The sequence below is a fragment of the Sardina pilchardus genome, chromosome 19 (genome assembly GCF_963854185.1).
Source record: "Sardina pilchardus chromosome 19, fSarPil1.1, whole genome shotgun sequence".
Lineage (NCBI taxonomy): Eukaryota > Metazoa > Chordata > Actinopteri > Clupeiformes > Clupeidae > Sardina > Sardina pilchardus.
Genome location: NC_085012.1, coordinates 13,970,542 through 13,988,041, shown reverse-complemented (window position 1 = coordinate 13,988,041; position 17,500 = coordinate 13,970,542). Strand labels below are relative to the sequence as shown.

The window sequence follows — 17,500 nt, the reverse complement described above, 5'->3', positions numbered from 1 at the left end:
ATGACGTAGCATTTTAATTGGCGTAGTGCCAAATGAGATCCTCTGTTCTAGAACTTGACTATCCTAGTCTGGTCCAGATTATGCTGCTGTAGACTGACAGCGCTGGGACAAACAAAACAGCAAAACAAAACAAAGTACCTCCAGACGGAAACACACAGATATACAGACATAATATAAACAGCATCTTCATCTGAAAGATGGGCTTTTTAGGAAGGATCTAAAAACTGTCACAGATTATGCTGATTTGAGGTCCTGTGGTAAGCTGTTCCAGAGGCAGAGTGCAAAGATACTGAAAGCACGGTCACCTTTCTGTGTGCGGGAAGGGGGTGTGTCCTGGCGTGCTTGATGCAGACCTTAGTGGTCGTGATGGGGTGTAAAAATTCAGCATGTTTGTTAAATAACCTGCAGCCGGCCCATTCAGTGATTTAAATGCAGTCAATACTGGATTGGAATTATGTGTTCTCGTTTCCTTGTCCCAGTAAGTAGTCCAGCGGCTGCGTTTTGGGCCAACTGTAATCGTGCAAGAGATGATTTGTTAATTCCAGTGTAATGGGCATTGCGATTAGTCCAGTCTGGAAGTAATAAAAGCAAATAAACATTAAAGATGTTAGCTGTTTTTTCCAGATGAAAAAGGTGCCCTTGACAACAACATTAACTTGTTTGTCAAATAGATGGGGTTAGGCTGCCTAGGATTCAGAAACAGAATAACCTCAGTTTTACTGGCATTTAACTGCAAATACAGTGAGCCATCCAGGTTTTAATGTCCATGATACAGCCATTGAGCCTTCTGCCAACTAGCTGGGAAAGTGTGGCCTGTATACATCGCTACTTTATCGCTACTATCCATAACTTAATCATGCGATGTTATTCAGCTTATAAAAAAAACATCCCAAATTGCACTGAGCCGCGTCATCGCTCATTTCCATAAAGCTGACCAAGCTTCAACTTTTCTGTTTGAAGCTCGAAAAAAAAAATCGCCCCGAAACGCGCCGCCGCCGCCGGCTTTGCAGCTTCTCGGGCGGCGCCGAGGCACGCCGGCCCGGCGCTCATCGAAAATGAATGACTTCCATTTGTCAGGGCGAGTTTTTGCAGCTCCAGTCGCTCTCGGTGCGCACGCGGGGAGAGAGCGCAGCGGATAGCGGAGCGGAGGGGAGCAGCGGGGCGTCCTCCCTCGCTGGCCAGGGTTCCGAGGCTGCGGCGGTCCCTGTGGGACGGTGGAGATGCCGTCGCCACGCACCACTGCCTTTGTTATGGCAACGCGGCAGAGAAGTTTTTCTCCTCGGGGGCTAAAAATGAGCTCTTTTTGGAGAAGAGACAGAGACACAGAAGAGTGGTGGCTGGCTGTGTCGGATCAGGGGAGAGGCTCTCTCTCTCGGGGGCTGCCTGTAGAGCCCACTTCACATCGACGTCCTCCCATTCACGCCGCCGTTTTAACGCAGTGTTCTTTATCGGGACGGGAGTGTCAGCTAGCTAGACCACCAACAAAGAGTGACCACCAAAGAACCCCTCTCCACTATTCATTCAGCTCACAAAGGAGTTTAGAAACACTAGAGGTGCCTGAATATTGCCTCAGGGATCACTAAAGCATCCGTGAAGTGTCTTCCACTTTCTGTCATGGGGGCTCCTTCTGCGCTTGGTGCAGACCAGGCAAAGCGCCGTCCTCGGGCTCTCCCGGGACACAGGAAGGAAAGCTCCCCCCCCATTAGTGGCCACACTGTGTGAGTTAGAATGTTTGGTTATGGGTTAGGGAGGATTAGGTCTGTGGAGTGCTCTAAGTGTGTCTCCTCAGAGGAGGCAGATCACTGGGAACAACTTGGCCAGAACATAGCCCTGATATAGCTCCAATGTGGCCCTGATATGGTCCTGATATGGCCCTGAAGTGGTCCTGATATGGCTCTGATCTACCCCTCTACTTCAGCTGCTTCCATGGTCCTTTCCTATGGGCTTCATAGTCCTGTGTGTGTGTGTGTGTGTGTGTGTGTGTGTGTGTGTGTGTGTGTGTGTGTGTGTGTGTGTGTGCGTGTGCGTGTGCGTGTGCGTGTGCGTGTGCGTGTGCGTGTGCGTGTGCGTGTGCGTGTGCGTGTGCGTGTGCGTGTGCGTGTGCGTGTGCGTGTGCGTGTGCGTGTGCGTGTGCGCGTGTGCGTGCACGTGCGCGTGTGACCCGCAAGTACAATCCATAAATCCAGCGGCTGCATGTAACAATATGTGACTCATTTGGCAAACCCAGGGCTACATATGATTTGTGATCATGTTTTGACCTCGAGTTGGATCCTCTTCTGGAGAGTGACTGTTACAGAGAAGATTCCGGCCCTGATGCGGCCCTGATGCGATCGACACTGCACTGGACAGAACTTATGTAGGCCAGTGGAAACACTATGAGAGAGAGGCAGAGGCAGAGAGAGAGGGCTACTGTGAGAGAGAGTTGGGGGGAAAGGAGGAGTGTGTGTGTGTGTGTGTGTGTGTGTGTGTGTGTGTGTGTGTGTGTGTGTGTGTGTGTGTGTGTGTGTGTGTGTGTGTGTGTGTGTGTGTGTGTGTGTGTGTGTGTGTGTGTGTGTGTGCACGCTACAGTAGGGGACAGGGGAAAGACTAAAATAGAGAGTGTGTGTGTGTTATAGTAGGGGAACTGGGGATTCCTTTTTTCCTGCTGGAAAAGCTGAGCTCATTTCCATCACTCCTAACATTCTCTTTCTCTTTCTTTCTCTCCTCTTTTCCCTTCCTCTCCCCTCTCATCTCTCACTCTCTCCCTGCCTTTCTCTCCCTTCTCTCCCATCTCTCCTCTCTTCCCTCCCTTTCTCTCTCCTCTCCCCCACTCTCACTCTCTCTCTCTCTCTCCCTCTCTCCCTCTCTCTCTCTCTCTCTCTCTCTCTCTCTCTCTCTCTCTCTCTCTCTCTCTCCTCCTCCCTGCAGGGCCTGAGCTGGCTCCTGAGGCGCTCCTATGAGGACTTCCGTGTTCTGGACAAGCACCTCCACCTGTGCATATATGACCGACGCTTCTCACAGCTCTCGGAGCTGCCCCGCTACGAGCACCTCAAGGACAAGACTGAGGTAGCACACACACACACACACACTCTTGTCTCTCACACACACAGATCAGTGCTACTACTAAGACTACTCAGATCCTTATATAATAAATCTTGCTGAATTGCTTTTCTCCACTGCAGTTTCTTTGTGTGTCCTGAAGTACCCCTCAGTATTCCCCCATCTCACTTACAGCAGTAGTTACCCCACACAACACTGTCTCACTCTCCCACTCTAGTACAGACAGCAGTAGTTACCCCACACAACACTGTCTCACTCTCCCACTACAGTACAGACAGCAGTAGTTACCCCACACAGCACTGTCTCACTCTCCCACTCTAGTACAGACAGCAGTAGTTACCCCACACAACACTGTCTCACTCTAGTACAGACAGCAGTAGTTACCCCACACAGCACTGTCTCACTCTAGTACAGACAGCAGTAGTTACCCCCACACAACACTGTCTCACTCTCTCTCACTCTAGTACAGTCAGCAGTAGTTACCCCACACAACAATGTCTCACTCTAGTACAGACAGCAGTAGTTACTCCACACAACAATGTCTCACTCTAGTGCAGTCAGCTGTAGTTACCCCACACAACACTGACTCACTCTAGTACAGACAGCAGTAGTTACCCCACACAGCACTGTCTCACTCTAGTACAGACAGCAGTAATTACCCCGCACAACACTGTCGGCCTGTTCCTCAGGAAACAGCTCCTGGGAGTGAATTGTGGTTGATGTGCTGCGTGTCTCTGAAGCAGCACAGGAGTAAGTCATGACACGTGGAGGTTAGTGTGGGGCTCTGTGTCATAGACCTGTTACAAACATGTCTGCAAATGGTTAGGAAACGGCACGTTGTGGTGTGGTGTGGTGCGCTGGTGGTGCCTGGCACTGTTAGCATGGGCGTGTGTGTGTGGTGCCAGTGTTTTGAGATGTCCAGAGGGGGAGGGTGCCCACTGCCCAGGCACTCAGTCAGCCTGGACCGACACTGCCACCCTGGGAGTGTTTTTGTCTCTGTGATGCCTTGTGGTTAATGCCTGTTTGTGTCTCTGGCCAGCGCTGGGTAAATAGGCCAGTTTGGTCCACAGTGCGTGTGGCTCGTGCTAGCTGGCTGGGGGTTGCGTTTGGTTGAGCCGCGTATGTACGGGTTGCTTAGCTACTGTTGTGTATAAACACACGTCCTGCGTCTAACATTGTCCTCGTCCAGAGACCAAACAATCGGAGCGGAACAGGAAAACCATCTCCATGTTTCTGCCTCTCTTTCTCTTTCTCTCTTTTTCTCTTTCTCTCTCTCTCTTTCTCTCTCGCACCGTTATTTTTATTTTGCCGAGTCATGTAATTAGGGCTCCGCAGGCACATGGTAGGCATTACCCGGCTCCCGGGCCCTGTCATGTGGGGTGGCTGGGGCATTTCTCCGGGCTCGTGCGGCTGGAGACGTCAAGTAATTAGAAATCTCACATTCCCATGGCGAGATCTCTGGACCCCAGTCGGCCCCAACCAGGAGCGTGCGGCCACTCCGTTGGCTTCCCTCCTCCTCCTCCTCATCATCATCCTCCCCTTCTTCCTCCTCCTTCTCATTCTGACCAGAGAATGAGAGAGAGATGGCTATTTTGCTTTTTTTTGTGTTGTATTTTCAGACCGAAACACACTGGATTTGTTTTCCTGAGTCTCTCAGATGTTTGGACCATGCTGGTGACCCACAGTAGTATCCCAGAATCCTTTGCAGTGTACCCTGCTGTGAGCGGCTTCCTATGCCGCAGAGATGAGTCCAGGTGGAATCCACATCACAGTCACACACTCCCCAGCAGACTTTAAGCTCTATGTGACCTCTATATAAAAGACACTCACTGTGTCTCAAACCGCGCACTTCTGCACTTAAAATACTTAATTCGAGTGCGTGAGGGCGTTCACACTGAAATTTCTAACGATACGAAGGGCACTGCAAGTCCCCGGATGGTGCACTCATAACGGTCAAAAAGTTGAGTGTGGAACGCTGGACACTTCTCGCCCTCAACGGACGCCATCTTGGCTAAATAACGGAAGGGGAGGGAGTATTTTCAAACTCGTAGAAATCGCGGTAGAGAAATCTGAAGCAGCAGCGGTGGAAAACACACTTTACAGAGGTACAAGCAAGTTACAACATAAACTGTTCATGTCTTGACACAGTACGACCATGTAGCGGTGGAATTGAGGACACCAATAAAAACATATTTAAACGTTACGATCGTCATTTCCGTGAAGTGCACGGAGGTTAGCGTTTGATATGAGACGACACTATTCTGTTAAAATGTGCACACTATGCCAGTAAGCACACAGGGCACATAGGGTGCTGCACGAAAGTGTACTCACGTACAGTAAGTAGTCGGTTTGAGACAGAGTGACTGTGCTCACTATACCGATCCAATATGGCCGCCACAGTCCCTGTCGTCGCCAAACCCCAAACTGTTCCCGATATGCTGGTGATGCTTTGCACAGCAGTCTCTACCTTCGATGTAAGAGTTAATGTGGGACGTTACATTGTAAAGCACTGCGTGCTCGTAGGAACACAACAGCGCTCTATAAATGCTGTCCAATCCATGATGACTTCCTTCAGTGCGGTTAGTCACGTACTGTAGTCATTTAATTATTTAGTGAGTTGGTCAGAGTGAAATGGTGTGGCAGTGATTTGGGTGATGATGTGAGAGAGTCAATGTTTATACTTTTACTTATACTTACATACATTTGATTCATGCTTTTACCCAAAGCAACTTAGACATGTCAGTTCTCACAATGGTCAGTCTCAGAGTTGAATACTGTAGATAGTTTGGAAAATGAGTTGGATAGTTAGTTTGGTTATTGAGCTGGATAGGTAGTTTGGCTAGTGAGTTGAACAGATAGTTTGGCTAGTGAGTTGAACAGATAGTTTGGCTAGTGAGTTGAACAGATAGTTTGGCTAGTGAGTTGGGTAGTTAGTTTGGTTATCGAGCTGGATAGGTATTTCTAACTGTGGGGCAGAAGAATGCTGTTGATTAGTGTGTTGATTAATTAGTGGGGTCAGTTGTGTGTCCGGCGTGACAGCGGTGATAAATGGGGTCGTGTCCTGTGGAGCTGAGAGGGCAGGTTGGTGAGGAGCGGCCGGCCCGGTTTGTTATTCTGTGCGATTCTGGCTTCTATTTTGGTTTCCATGTGAATCATGGTCTCCTTGGGCAGCAGGCCCGTCGTGCTGAGCTCAGCGCTGCTGCAACAGCCATCCTGGACTTTCCCTCTCGGGTTCCCCCTCACGCTCTCTCGCTCCTGCCCTCCTTCGCTCTCCATCTCTCTCTGTCTCTCTTTCTCTCTCACTCTCTCGCTCTCCATCTCTCTCTCTGTCTCTCTTTCTCTCTCTCTCTCTCGCTCTCCATCTCTCTCTCTGTCTCTCTTTCTCTCTCTCTCGCTCTCCATCTCTCTCTCTCTGTCTCTCTCTATCAAGCACACTCTCTCTATTTCTCTCTCTCTCATCCCCTCTCTATCAAACACCCTATTTATCTGTTTCTCGCTCTCTCTCTCTTTCACGCACTCTCTTTCCCTCTTTCTGTCTCTCTATCAAACACCATCTTTCCCACTGTTGCAGTTTCTCTGTCTCTCTCTGTCTCTCTATCAAGCACCCTCTTTCTCTCTGTTTCTCTCTTTCTTTTATCCCCCCTCTCTGTCAAGCACTCTCTCTCTCTTTCCCTCTGTTTAACAATATATATATATATATATCCCTCTCTCTCTCTCTCTCTCTCTCTCCATTCCTCTCAAACCCTCTAAATTAGAACCAGACGCTGGGAGCTCAAGAGTCGGACAGTGCCATAGCAACGCAGGACTCTCCACCCGGAATGAGAGACTCCAGAAGCACAGCACTAAAGCCATTGTTTGCTCTTCTCTTCTCCTTTCCTCTGTTCTCGCTCTCTCTCTCTCTCTCTCTCTCTCTCTCTCTCTCTCTCTCTCTCTCTCTCCCTCTTCTGTCGTTCTCCAGACTCTTCCCCAGATGTTGACGGCATACCTCACCCGTCTGTCGGCCATCGCTGACAACAAGATCAACTGCGGCCCAGCGCTCACATGGATGGAGGTATGGAGTGGTCTGTCTGCACTTCTCTTCTTCTTCCTTCTCCTCTTCTCTTCTCCTCTCTTCGCTTCCCCTCTCGTCCCGTCTCTTCTCTACTCTTCGCTTCTCTTCTCTTCTCTTCGCTTCCCCTCTCGTCCCGTCTCTTCTCTTCTCTTCTCTTCTCTTCTCTTGTCTTCTCTTCTTTTCTATTCTCTTCTCTCTCTCTTCTCTTTTCTTGTTCTCCTCTTCTCCTGTCTCTCCTCTCCATTCATATCCTCCATCCTCTGTTCTCTTTATTCATCTGTTCTTTCATTTCCTCCATATCTCTCTTTGTGTTCTCTCCTGTCTTCTCTTTTCCTCTTCTCCTCCTCTCTTATCTTCTCTTTTCCTCTCCTCCTCCTCCTCCTCCTCTCCACTCCACTCTCTTTAATGACTCAATTGGGTGTCTGAAGGTTAAGTTCATGCACCCGGGTCAAGTCTTATGGGCAGGTAGCCTGTGATCTGGCCCTGTTCTGGCCCTAATGTGGTCCTGGTGTGATGCAGCAGCATGCAGAGGACATAAAGGTCTTAAAGGTGCAGTCAGCTGTTGTATGCGATTTCAAGTAAATTATAATGCTAATTATAATATACTGCTAATAAATTGTATACAGTAATTTCCTGTCTATTAGCCGTATAAGCCGCAGGACAGTGTTTTATGGAAGTTGAAAAAAAACAAAACCATATCAATACCATATTAACTACCCCCGTGTATTAACCTCATAGCTGAAGAAATGTAGCAAAATCAATGTATATAAGCCAATTGTAATGAATATAAGCATGAACATAAACAGTCGCGACTTCCAACGCAATCGCCGACTGCGCCTTTAACCCAGGCCTTCATTTCATCTGTAGCTGTGATATTCATAACCGGCTTCGTCCACATCTGCGTCCAGCGTCTGTATTCCAGGTCTGTTGGCCAGGTATGTTGGTGTGTGTGTGTGTGTGTGTGTGTGTGTGTGTGTGTGTGTTTAATGTCCTGCTGCTGCTGTTCTCCTTCAGATCGACAACAAGGGGAACCACCTGCTGGTGCACGACGAGTCCTCCATCAACGTGCCCGCCATCGCCGCCGCACACGTCGTCAAGCGCTACATCGCCCAGGCCGCCGATGAGTTGTCCTTTGAGGTGAGGGCCAGAGCACACACACACACACACACACACACACACATATAGTGGTATGCATACATTTAGACCCCCATGCTAAAGTTGAAAAAGGAATTAAAAAATCATCTTTTGGAAATGTTTCTTAATGCCTTTATTAAAAAGAAATGAGGAAATGAATAATGAATAATGTAGCGTAAATAGATAAATGTTCTCCCTTAAAATGAAGGGCGCATACGTGTAGATACAAAAAGAGTTCCACTCCACACACACACACACACACACACCACACACACACAGGCCATCCTGTGATGTGAGGAGTAGACTCGACTGGAGGCCTAACAGGTAGCCGTGGCAGACAGACCAAAGGGAGTCAAAAGGAGGGGGCTGTGGAGGGACTTCCTGCTCCGTGGACTGTACTGGACTCCAGAGCACTCTACTGGCCTATACTGAGATGGGAATGATGGACAATCTGGATGGACACATGTGTGTGTGTGTGTGTGTGCGTGTGTGTGTATGTGTGTGTGTGTGTGTGTGTGTGTGTGTGTGTGTGTGTGTGTGTGTGTGTGTGTGTGTGTGTGTGTGTGTGTGTGTGTGTGTGTGTGTGTGTGTGTGTGTGTGTGTGTGTGTATGTGTGTGTGTGTGTGTGTGTGTGTGTGTTTGTCTGTGTGTGTATGTCTGTGTGTATGTCTGTGTGTGTGTCTGTGTGTGAGTCTGTGGTGCTTACATTTGTGTCTGTGTCTCAGGTTGGGGATATTGTGTCTGTGATTGACATGCCTCCCAAAGAGGACACTGGCTGGTGGAGAGGGAAGCACGGATTTCAGGTAAATCACTTTGGAAACACACACACACACACACACACACACTCGTTTCTCGTACACACACACACACACTCACATTTGATGTGATTTTTATCATCTAAAACTGAGTCTGTGTCCCCCCTCCCCCCAGGTTGGCTTCTTCCCCTGCGACTGTGTGGAGCTGATAAGTGAAAAAATCCCTGCCTCTGTTACCACGGTGATGACCAAACCAGGTGAGCCTCCATGCCGTGGTGCTGGACCATATTAAAGGCACCTGGAGACACATGCATTTACTGTAGCTCATCATCTACAATTTCACACACCCTGTGGAACATTTGTGATCTGTGTGTGTGTGTGTGTGTCCTCAGTCTCTAAGAAGCACGGGAAGTTGATCACGTTCCTGCGCAGCTTCATGAAGTCGCGGCCCAGCAAGCAGAAGCTCAAGCAGAGGGGCATCTTCAGAGAGCGCGTGTTTGGGTGCGACCTCGGGGAGCATCTACTCAACTCTGCACACGATGGTGAGAGCACACACACACACACACACACACACACACACAGAAGGGCATCTTTAGAGAGCGTGTGTTTGGGTGCGACCTGGGGGAGCATCAACTCAACTCTGCACACGATGGTGAGAGCACCCACACACACACACACACACATACTGTACACACACACACACACACACACACACACACACACATACACAGAGGGGCATCTTTAGAGAGTGTGTGTTTGGGTGCGACCTGGGGGAGCATCTACTCAACTCTGCACAGGATGGTGAGCACACACACACACACACACACACACAGGGTGCGACCTGGGGGAAGATCTACTGAACTCTATACATGATATGATATGATACAAACACACACACACACATACACACACACACTTGAACATGGAGTGATGTGTCTATGTATTTGTCCTCTGTACTGTAGTTCCTCAGGTGATCCAGAGCTGCACTGAGTTCATAGAGAAGCACGGGGTGGTGGACGGCATCTACCGCCTTTCCGGCATCGCCTCCAATATCCAGAAACTCAGGTCAGACACACACACACACACACACACACACACACACACACACACACACACACACACACACACACACACACACACACACACACACACACACACACACACACACACACACACACACACACACACACACACACACACACACACACACACACACACACTCCTGAAAGCTACACACATGAACAATCCTCACAGCCTCACACACATGTGTGTGTAAAAGAGGAATCCATATCTCTAACTTGCCCACACACTCCAACTCTCATCAGACATGTGTGTATGATTCAGGAATGTCTCAGGAGTGTATCTTCTGTCCTCCTCCTCCTTCCTCCTCCTCCTCCTCCTCCTCTTCCTCTCTTCCATCTTCTCTCGCTGGCTCTACTCTTTTCTTTTCCATGTATCTCTCTTCCTCTCTCTCCCATGTCTCCCCATGTTGCGTAATACTGTCTAGATTTATCTCTCTCCCCATATCCCCCTGCCCCCTCTCTCTCTCTCTCTCTCTCTTTCTTTCTCTTTCTCTATCACCTCTCTTGTGTCCCTGTCCCTCTGTGCTCTCTCTCTCTCTCTCTCTCTCTCTGTCTCCTCATGTCCTCTCATGTCTTCCTGTGTCCTCTCTTTCTTTCTTCCCCCTCCCCTCTCTCTCTCTCTCATCATATCCCCCTGTGTTCACTCTTTCTCTCCTATCACCTCTTCTGTATCCTTGTCTGCCTGTGCTTTCTCTCTCTCTCTCTCTCCCTGTGTTCTCTCCATTTGTCTCCCCTCCTCCCTTTCTTCCTCCTTTCTCTCTCTCTCCCCTCTCTCTCCCCCTCTCTCCCCTCTCTCATCCCTCTCTTTCTCCCTCCTCTCTGTTGCGTAAGGCTCCCAGTTGGAGGTTAAGATCTTTGTGAAGTGACTCACCCAAAGGTCACAAGCAAACTCACTCAAACTTTAATCATCACAGTCCAACGAGAGTTAAGACACAGAACATGCAATACAAATGTACAGTATAAGTAAGGAAGTTTAATTTGTATAGCACATTTAATTCCAGAGTGCTTCACTGTTAAAAAGACAGAGTTTAGAAGATTCAAGCACCAACTACAGCTGACGCCACCAGACAAAAAACAAAACAAAAGACAAAAGACAAGTGGCATCAAAATGCATTAGTTACACAGGCTCAATGGCTGTTAAAAGCAAGTCTGGAAAGATGGGTTTTTAGTATAGATTTAAAAACAGTCACAGATGATGCTGATTCGGTGGTAAATTGTATAAATACTGAAAGCATGGTCACCTTTCTGTGTCCAGGCGTGCGTTTGTTGCAAATCTCAGTGGTCGTGAAGAGGTGCAAAAGTTTAGCTAGTTTGTTGTATAACATGGAGCCTGCCCATTTAATGATTTAAAAACAGCCTATGCCACTTTATACTGAATTCTAAATTTAACTGGAAGCCAGTGCAAGGCCGCCTGTACTGGGGTAATGTTTTGTTGTTTCCTTGTCCCAGTAAGCAATCCTAGTGACTAGTGTTTTGTACTAACTGTAATATTACAAGAGATGATTCATTAATTCCAGTATAAAGGCTATTGCAGTAGTCCAGTCTGGAAGTAATAAAAGTGTGAATGACTTTTCCGAGATCTACTGCAATGTATTGCAATCAGGGAAAACCCATCCTTGCAACATTCAAGATTTTGGGAGGATGGTGTCCAGGATTTTGCTAGGGGACGGTGTCAAGGATGTTGCTAGAATGATATCAGAATCTTAAGTTGGCCACATTTTACCAGGGAGGGTTAAAACAGATGTGATGTTTTTTTGTAGATCACATCACAAATTATTTTGATTTAGCATTGTTTTTAGCTGAAAGAAGCTGCCCCTTGACAACAGAAGTGATATGACCACAAAGCACTCCAAGATTTCTGACCTGCGGTTAGAAATGGTCAGAAACAGACATAGAAATGCCGAATGAAAATATGATCAATTTGATGAATTTACAGACCCATCCGATCCAGCCAGAGAGCCCTTTAGTAAGAGATTAAAATGGTCTTTGATAATGATATTTTTCAGGCCCAGATTTACCTGAGCCGAGGCAGCTGTGTGTGTGTGTGTGTGTGTGTGTGTGTGTGTGTGTGTGTGTGTGTGTGTGTGTGTGTGTGTGTGTGTGTGTCTGTGTCTGTGTGTGTGTGTGTGTGTGTGTGTGTGTGTGTGTGTGTGTGTGTGTGTGTGTGTGTGTGTGTGTGTGTAGCCAGATTAAAGTAATCCACTGCATCTCGCAGGCATGACTTTGACTCGGAGCATGTGCCGGACCTGACCAAGGACATCTACATTCAGGACATCCACTCGGTGGGCTCGCTGTGCAAGCTCTACTTCCGGGAGCTGCCCAACCCCCTGCTCACCTACCAGCTCTACGAGAAATTCTCCGTAAGCACTCAACCCCCACTCCCCATTCATCAGGATTTCAGCTGCGTGTGCGTGTGTATGCGTGTGTGTCGGAGTGGTGTGTTCGCCTGCAGAGGGGGAGGGGAAGGGGAGTGGCATTTACCTGCAGTGGGATGTGTGTGTGTCTTAAACAGAATGCAGTGGAGTAACATAGTGTGTGTGTGTGTGTGTGTGTGTGTGTGTGTAACAGGATGCGGTGTCTGCAGCCACGGACGAGGAGAGGCTGGTGAAGATCCATGACGTCATCCAGCAGCTGCCTCCGCCGCACTACAGGTTGGTGCTGGCCTGTACTGCCCTCTGCTGGCCAGATCAGATAACTGCACCTGCTCCAGCTGTCTGCTGCAGAAAGCTGCTGCTCATGGCTGGTCCTCAGCTCCACACTGGCGTGTGTGTGTGTGTGTGCGTGTGTGTGTGTGTGTATGTGTCAGTTAACAGACATCATAGTCCTTACATCTCCAGTGTTTATGAGGTTCTTGGCTATTGCCCTGATGGTTGGTGCAAAGAGGCATCCTCAAATATTATCCTCTTGTCGTCATTTCTTAATTCACGCCTTTCATGTCACTTGTCTCACCGCACAGCAGGTGCTGTGTGAGCGTTACAAAACTCTTAATTCAGCGAAGTTTAGAAAGGTTGGATGAAGAAAAGTCAAGGTGTCAGAAGCAAGCAAAGCCGTCTTTCCTCGCCCCCTTCTTAGCATATTCACCGAGACTGCTGATATTAAAAAAAAAAACAGACAAAAGCGGCGACAGAGAGGATTTGGGATTCTTGTTTAAAAATAGCTGTGGGGAACGAGCTTTAGGAGCAGCCAGCGTGGCTGCTGCCGTGGCGACGGCTCTAATCTGGTAGCGAGAGCTTCGGCTTCGGCGTCTACGAGCGGCGCAGGAAGGAGAGGAGGGCTTCGCTCATTAATGTAGAACGCCAGCGAACGCAGGAGACAGACATGACATGAGGGAGAGAGAGTGACAGACAGAGGCACACGAGAGAAAGATGGGAAGAGGGAGACATGTACAAGAGAGAGAGTAAGAAGGAGAGAGGAAGATAGGAAGAGGTGGATGCACAAGAGAGAGAGGTAGATTGAGAGGTAGAAAGAGAGGGGAAGATAGGAAGAGGTAGATGCACAAGAGAGAGAGGTAGAGAGAGAGGAAGATAGGAAGAGGTAGATGCACAAGAGAGAGAGGTAGAGAGAGGCACACAAGAGGAAGATGGGAAGAGAGTAATGTACAAGAAAGAGGTAGAAAGAGAGAGAGTCACACATGAGAAGATAGGAAGAGATAGATGCACAAGAGATAGAGGTAGAGAGAGAGAGAGGCGCCCAAGAGAAAAAGATTGAAAGAAAGAGAAGAACACAGGAGAAAGAAATAGAAAGAAAGAGATTGAGTGAGAGACACAGGAGAGAGAGAAATAGAAAGAAAGAGATTGAGAGTGAGAGACACAGGAGAGAGAGAGAAATAGAAAGAAAGAAATTGGGAGTGAGAGACTCAGGAGAGAGAGAGAGACAGCAGAGGGGTGGAAGAGCACAGCAAATCTCCCAGATAGGCGGCTAAACCATGTAGCTTAACATTTGATCATTGAGATTTGGAAATAAAATCTATTATGATCAAAATCTTATCAAAATCCAGATCTTGACAGTGTAGCATCTAATATCAGATCAAACGCAAGGCCTGGAGCATGGGGTTAGGAAAGGGAAGCTGCCCAGGGATATCTGAGTCATTATTTAAAGGAAAGATGGCCTTGTTCTTCTAACTCTGATGATTTAAGGTTCCTCTGAAGCTGTTAAGGTTCTTGTGAATGAACTCTTGAGGGTGTGAGTTTGTGGCTCCGGGTAGGGAATAGTTCTCTTTGACTGATGCATTATGGATTGTTCCTCTGGAGGGAGTGTCTTGAACATAAGTAGATTGGATCAACACGTTAAATGGCACTTGCACACAGTCAACATACTAGCATGCAGTTTAAATGGTACTCACAGTTGACACGCTAACATGCAGTTTTAATGGTGCTTCTAACACACTAACATGCTGTTTTGATGGTAGCCTACTCACAGTCGATACACTAACATTCAGTCTTAATGGTACTCTGAAGCAACACACTAACATGGTGTTTTAACGGTGGTCTTCTCACAGTCAATACACTAACGTGCTGTTTTAATGGTGGTTTCGATACGCTAACATGCTGTTTTAATGGTAGCCTACTCACAGTCGATACACTAACATGTGGTTCTAATTGGGGCAGCTGTGGCCTACTGGTTAGGGCTTCGAGCTTATAACCGGAGGGTTGCCGGTTCGATCCCCGACCAGTCCACGGCCGGTGCCCTTTAGCAAGGCCCCCGAGTGCCGCCCCTGGTTGGTTGGCTGGGTTGGCTGGTTTGGCAGGCAGCTCACTGCTCTGGGTTAGTGTGTGATTCACCTCACTCATTGTGTGTTCACTAATTCGGTTAAATTTGGTTAAATGCAGAGACTGAATTTCCCTCACGGGATCAAAAAAGTATATATATCTACAGTATCTATCTATCTATGTACTGTATCTAATCGTACTCACAGTCGGTACACTGAAGTGGTCATATTATTCTCTAATATACTTTAGTGTCCATACTTCATACACAGCAAAACCTGTGTGTCTAATGAAATCTAACCAAGTCTTATTAATCTTGCATCAAGATCAAAACATTTAGTTGGTATTGTTTTCAGTATAAAGAGACTTACCTAGTGCTTTCTTGTAAAATCATTTGGTTTTAATTTAAGAAGAGTAGTTCTATTTCATTTCTCCTGACCGCCAGAGGCGGTGCTTTCAGCACCTGGATGTTCATCACATGCACTTGCAGTTCGAGTGTCTATACCAACAAAGTCGCTAGCGACAGGGGTGACGTACCCCCCACGTGGGTACTTAAGGTACGCTCGCCCCGGAAATGATCTCTTAGCAGTCTTCTCGGCCCCATTCCGAGTGACAGCCAAGCTCTGGCGGTCATCCGAAATTCATAGAACCGTGGTTATATGCATAACCTTCGTTTTATTTTTAAGATGTCTCATCCTGAAAACAAGCTAATTTGTCTGCTAGTACATTTGATAAATGTCCTCAAATTAAGTCAAAATGATCTTTCGAGAGAGTGCAGGGTAAGTCTTCTTCATACTATAAAACAATACCAAATAGATTTTTTTTGTTCTTAATATGAAATTAACAACACTTGGTTAGATTTTATTTTTTGCCGTGTAGATCTGATCCTTCCATTACAGTTCTGATCCTTCATACAGTAGTTCTCATGGTTCGTAGTGCTGATGGTTCCCTTTTATTTGCAGGACTCTGGAGTTCCTTATGAGACACCTGGCCCGCCTGGCCGCGTTCAGCTACATCACCAACATGCACAGCAAGAACCTGGCCATCGTCTGGGCCCCCAACCTGCTCAGGTACCTTACCTCTGTCTGTGTGTGTGTGTGTGTCTGGCTGTCTGGCTGTCTGGCTGGCTGGCTGGCTGGCTGGCTGTCATTTTGGCTTCTCAAGCCTCATTTCCGTAACCCCTTGTGTGTGTGTGTGTGTGTGTGTGTGCACTTACATGTGTGTAAGTGTAAGTGTAAGTGTAAGTGTAAGTGTAAGTGTAAGTGTAAGTGTAAGTGTAAGTGTAAGTGTGTGTGTGTGTGTGTGTGTGTGTGTGTGTGTGTGTGTCTGCCTGGCCTGCATTGTCTGGGCCTCTGTAATATCGTTTTCGTAACCCACCATGTGTGTGTGCGTTGGGTATGTGTGTGCGTACATGTGAGTGAGTGTGTGTGTGTGTGTGTGTGTTAGGGGTGATCAGAATCCGAATCACGTTTTAGTGTTTTCATTATGCGTTCCGTGTTATGGCCGATCTGCTTCGACATCTCGCTGTTGAGCGTGTTTTTGCCACGCTCGAATAACGAAGATTTCGAACGCAGCGCTGCACCGGCCCCATCTCTTAAGAGAACCACCAAAGCTGAAGGAAATCATTACTTTTCATTTCTCACTCTTCTTCATCCATTATTGTGTGTGCTTGTTGGGGGATGTACGAGTTTAATGATAGATTGAAGCTGTTTCGCTGGCATGCTAAATACCTCTGTTGATGCACGGCGGGGTTTTTGGAGGAGTTGTATACAACACCCTTGCGCAAAATTATTGAAACAAGTTTGCAGGCATCTGAGAATGGAGAAAGAGCCGATCTCTATTCCTTTCTCTGAGTCTGAAAGCACCCTAATTTGCTCCAAAATCCCTATTAAAGTGCATCACTTGTCTTGTTAGGGTTGCGTAGTTTCCTTGGCTGCCCTCCTTCCTGCTTTGTTTTGATTTTTTTACACTCCATTTTCTTGGGACTGTGCGGACTGCTAAAACAAAATGCTAAACGTGACTTAATGCTCCGAAATAGCAACTGAAAACATGTTCGCGTTATAAGCACCTTCTTGTATCAAACTGCAGTGCTGTGCATGGTTGTGTGTTGATGTCCATTTTGTGTGTGTGTCTGTGTATGTGTGTGTTTGTGTGTGTGTGTGTGTGTGTGTGCGTGTGTGTTTGTGTGTGTGTGTGTGTGTGTGTGTGTGTGTGTGCGTGTGTGTGTGTGTGTGTGTGTGTGTGTGTGTGTGTGTGTGTGTGTGTGTGCATGCTCCAGGTCGAGGCAGATTGAGTCGGCATGTTTCAGTGGTACGTCGGCGTTCATGGAGGTGCGGATCCAGTCAGTGGTGGTGGAGTTCATTCTGAACCACGTGGAGGTCCTCTTCAGCTCCAAACTCAACTCCCTCATCAGGGAGGGATCAGGTACGCATCCTCCTCTCTCATTGGCCCAAACACAACTCACTCAGTCATAATCAGTATCGGATATCCGTGACATTGGGGGTAGATAAATTCATACTCTTAAAAATCATACTCGTAAGAATGATCCAATAACACCTACATGGACTTCTGCTTCAACGGAAAACTGTTAACAGGGGTCCCCCACGGGTCATGGAATTTCTGGAATATCATGGAATTTAAGACATTCTATTCCAGACATTGAAAGTCAGGGAAATGTATAACTTTTTAAAGCTAATAAAGCTGTTATTAGCTTTACTGCTTGCTTGAGTAGCC

At 47.5% G+C, this 17,500-nt stretch overlaps 1 protein-coding gene across 1 annotated transcript in view; it reads left to right on the top strand.

Moving 5' to 3' along the window:
• arhgap32a (Rho GTPase activating protein 32a) overlaps positions 1 to 17,500 on the top strand; it is a 38,616-nt gene that overhangs the window by 13,935 nt on the left and 7,181 nt on the right. Inside the window, exons 5-15 of the mRNA XM_062521928.1 lie at positions 2,908 to 3,045; positions 6,998 to 7,090; positions 8,105 to 8,227; positions 8,950 to 9,027; positions 9,155 to 9,236; positions 9,372 to 9,521; positions 9,942 to 10,044; positions 12,277 to 12,421; positions 12,630 to 12,712; positions 15,730 to 15,837; positions 17,046 to 17,191. Coding sequence (XP_062377912.1) covers positions 2,908 to 3,045; positions 6,998 to 7,090; positions 8,105 to 8,227; positions 8,950 to 9,027; positions 9,155 to 9,236; positions 9,372 to 9,521; positions 9,942 to 10,044; positions 12,277 to 12,421; positions 12,630 to 12,712; positions 15,730 to 15,837; positions 17,046 to 17,191 — 1,249 coding nt within the window. The remainder of the gene's footprint in view (positions 1 to 2,907; positions 3,046 to 6,997; positions 7,091 to 8,104; positions 8,228 to 8,949; positions 9,028 to 9,154; positions 9,237 to 9,371; positions 9,522 to 9,941; positions 10,045 to 12,276; positions 12,422 to 12,629; positions 12,713 to 15,729; positions 15,838 to 17,045; positions 17,192 to 17,500) is intronic.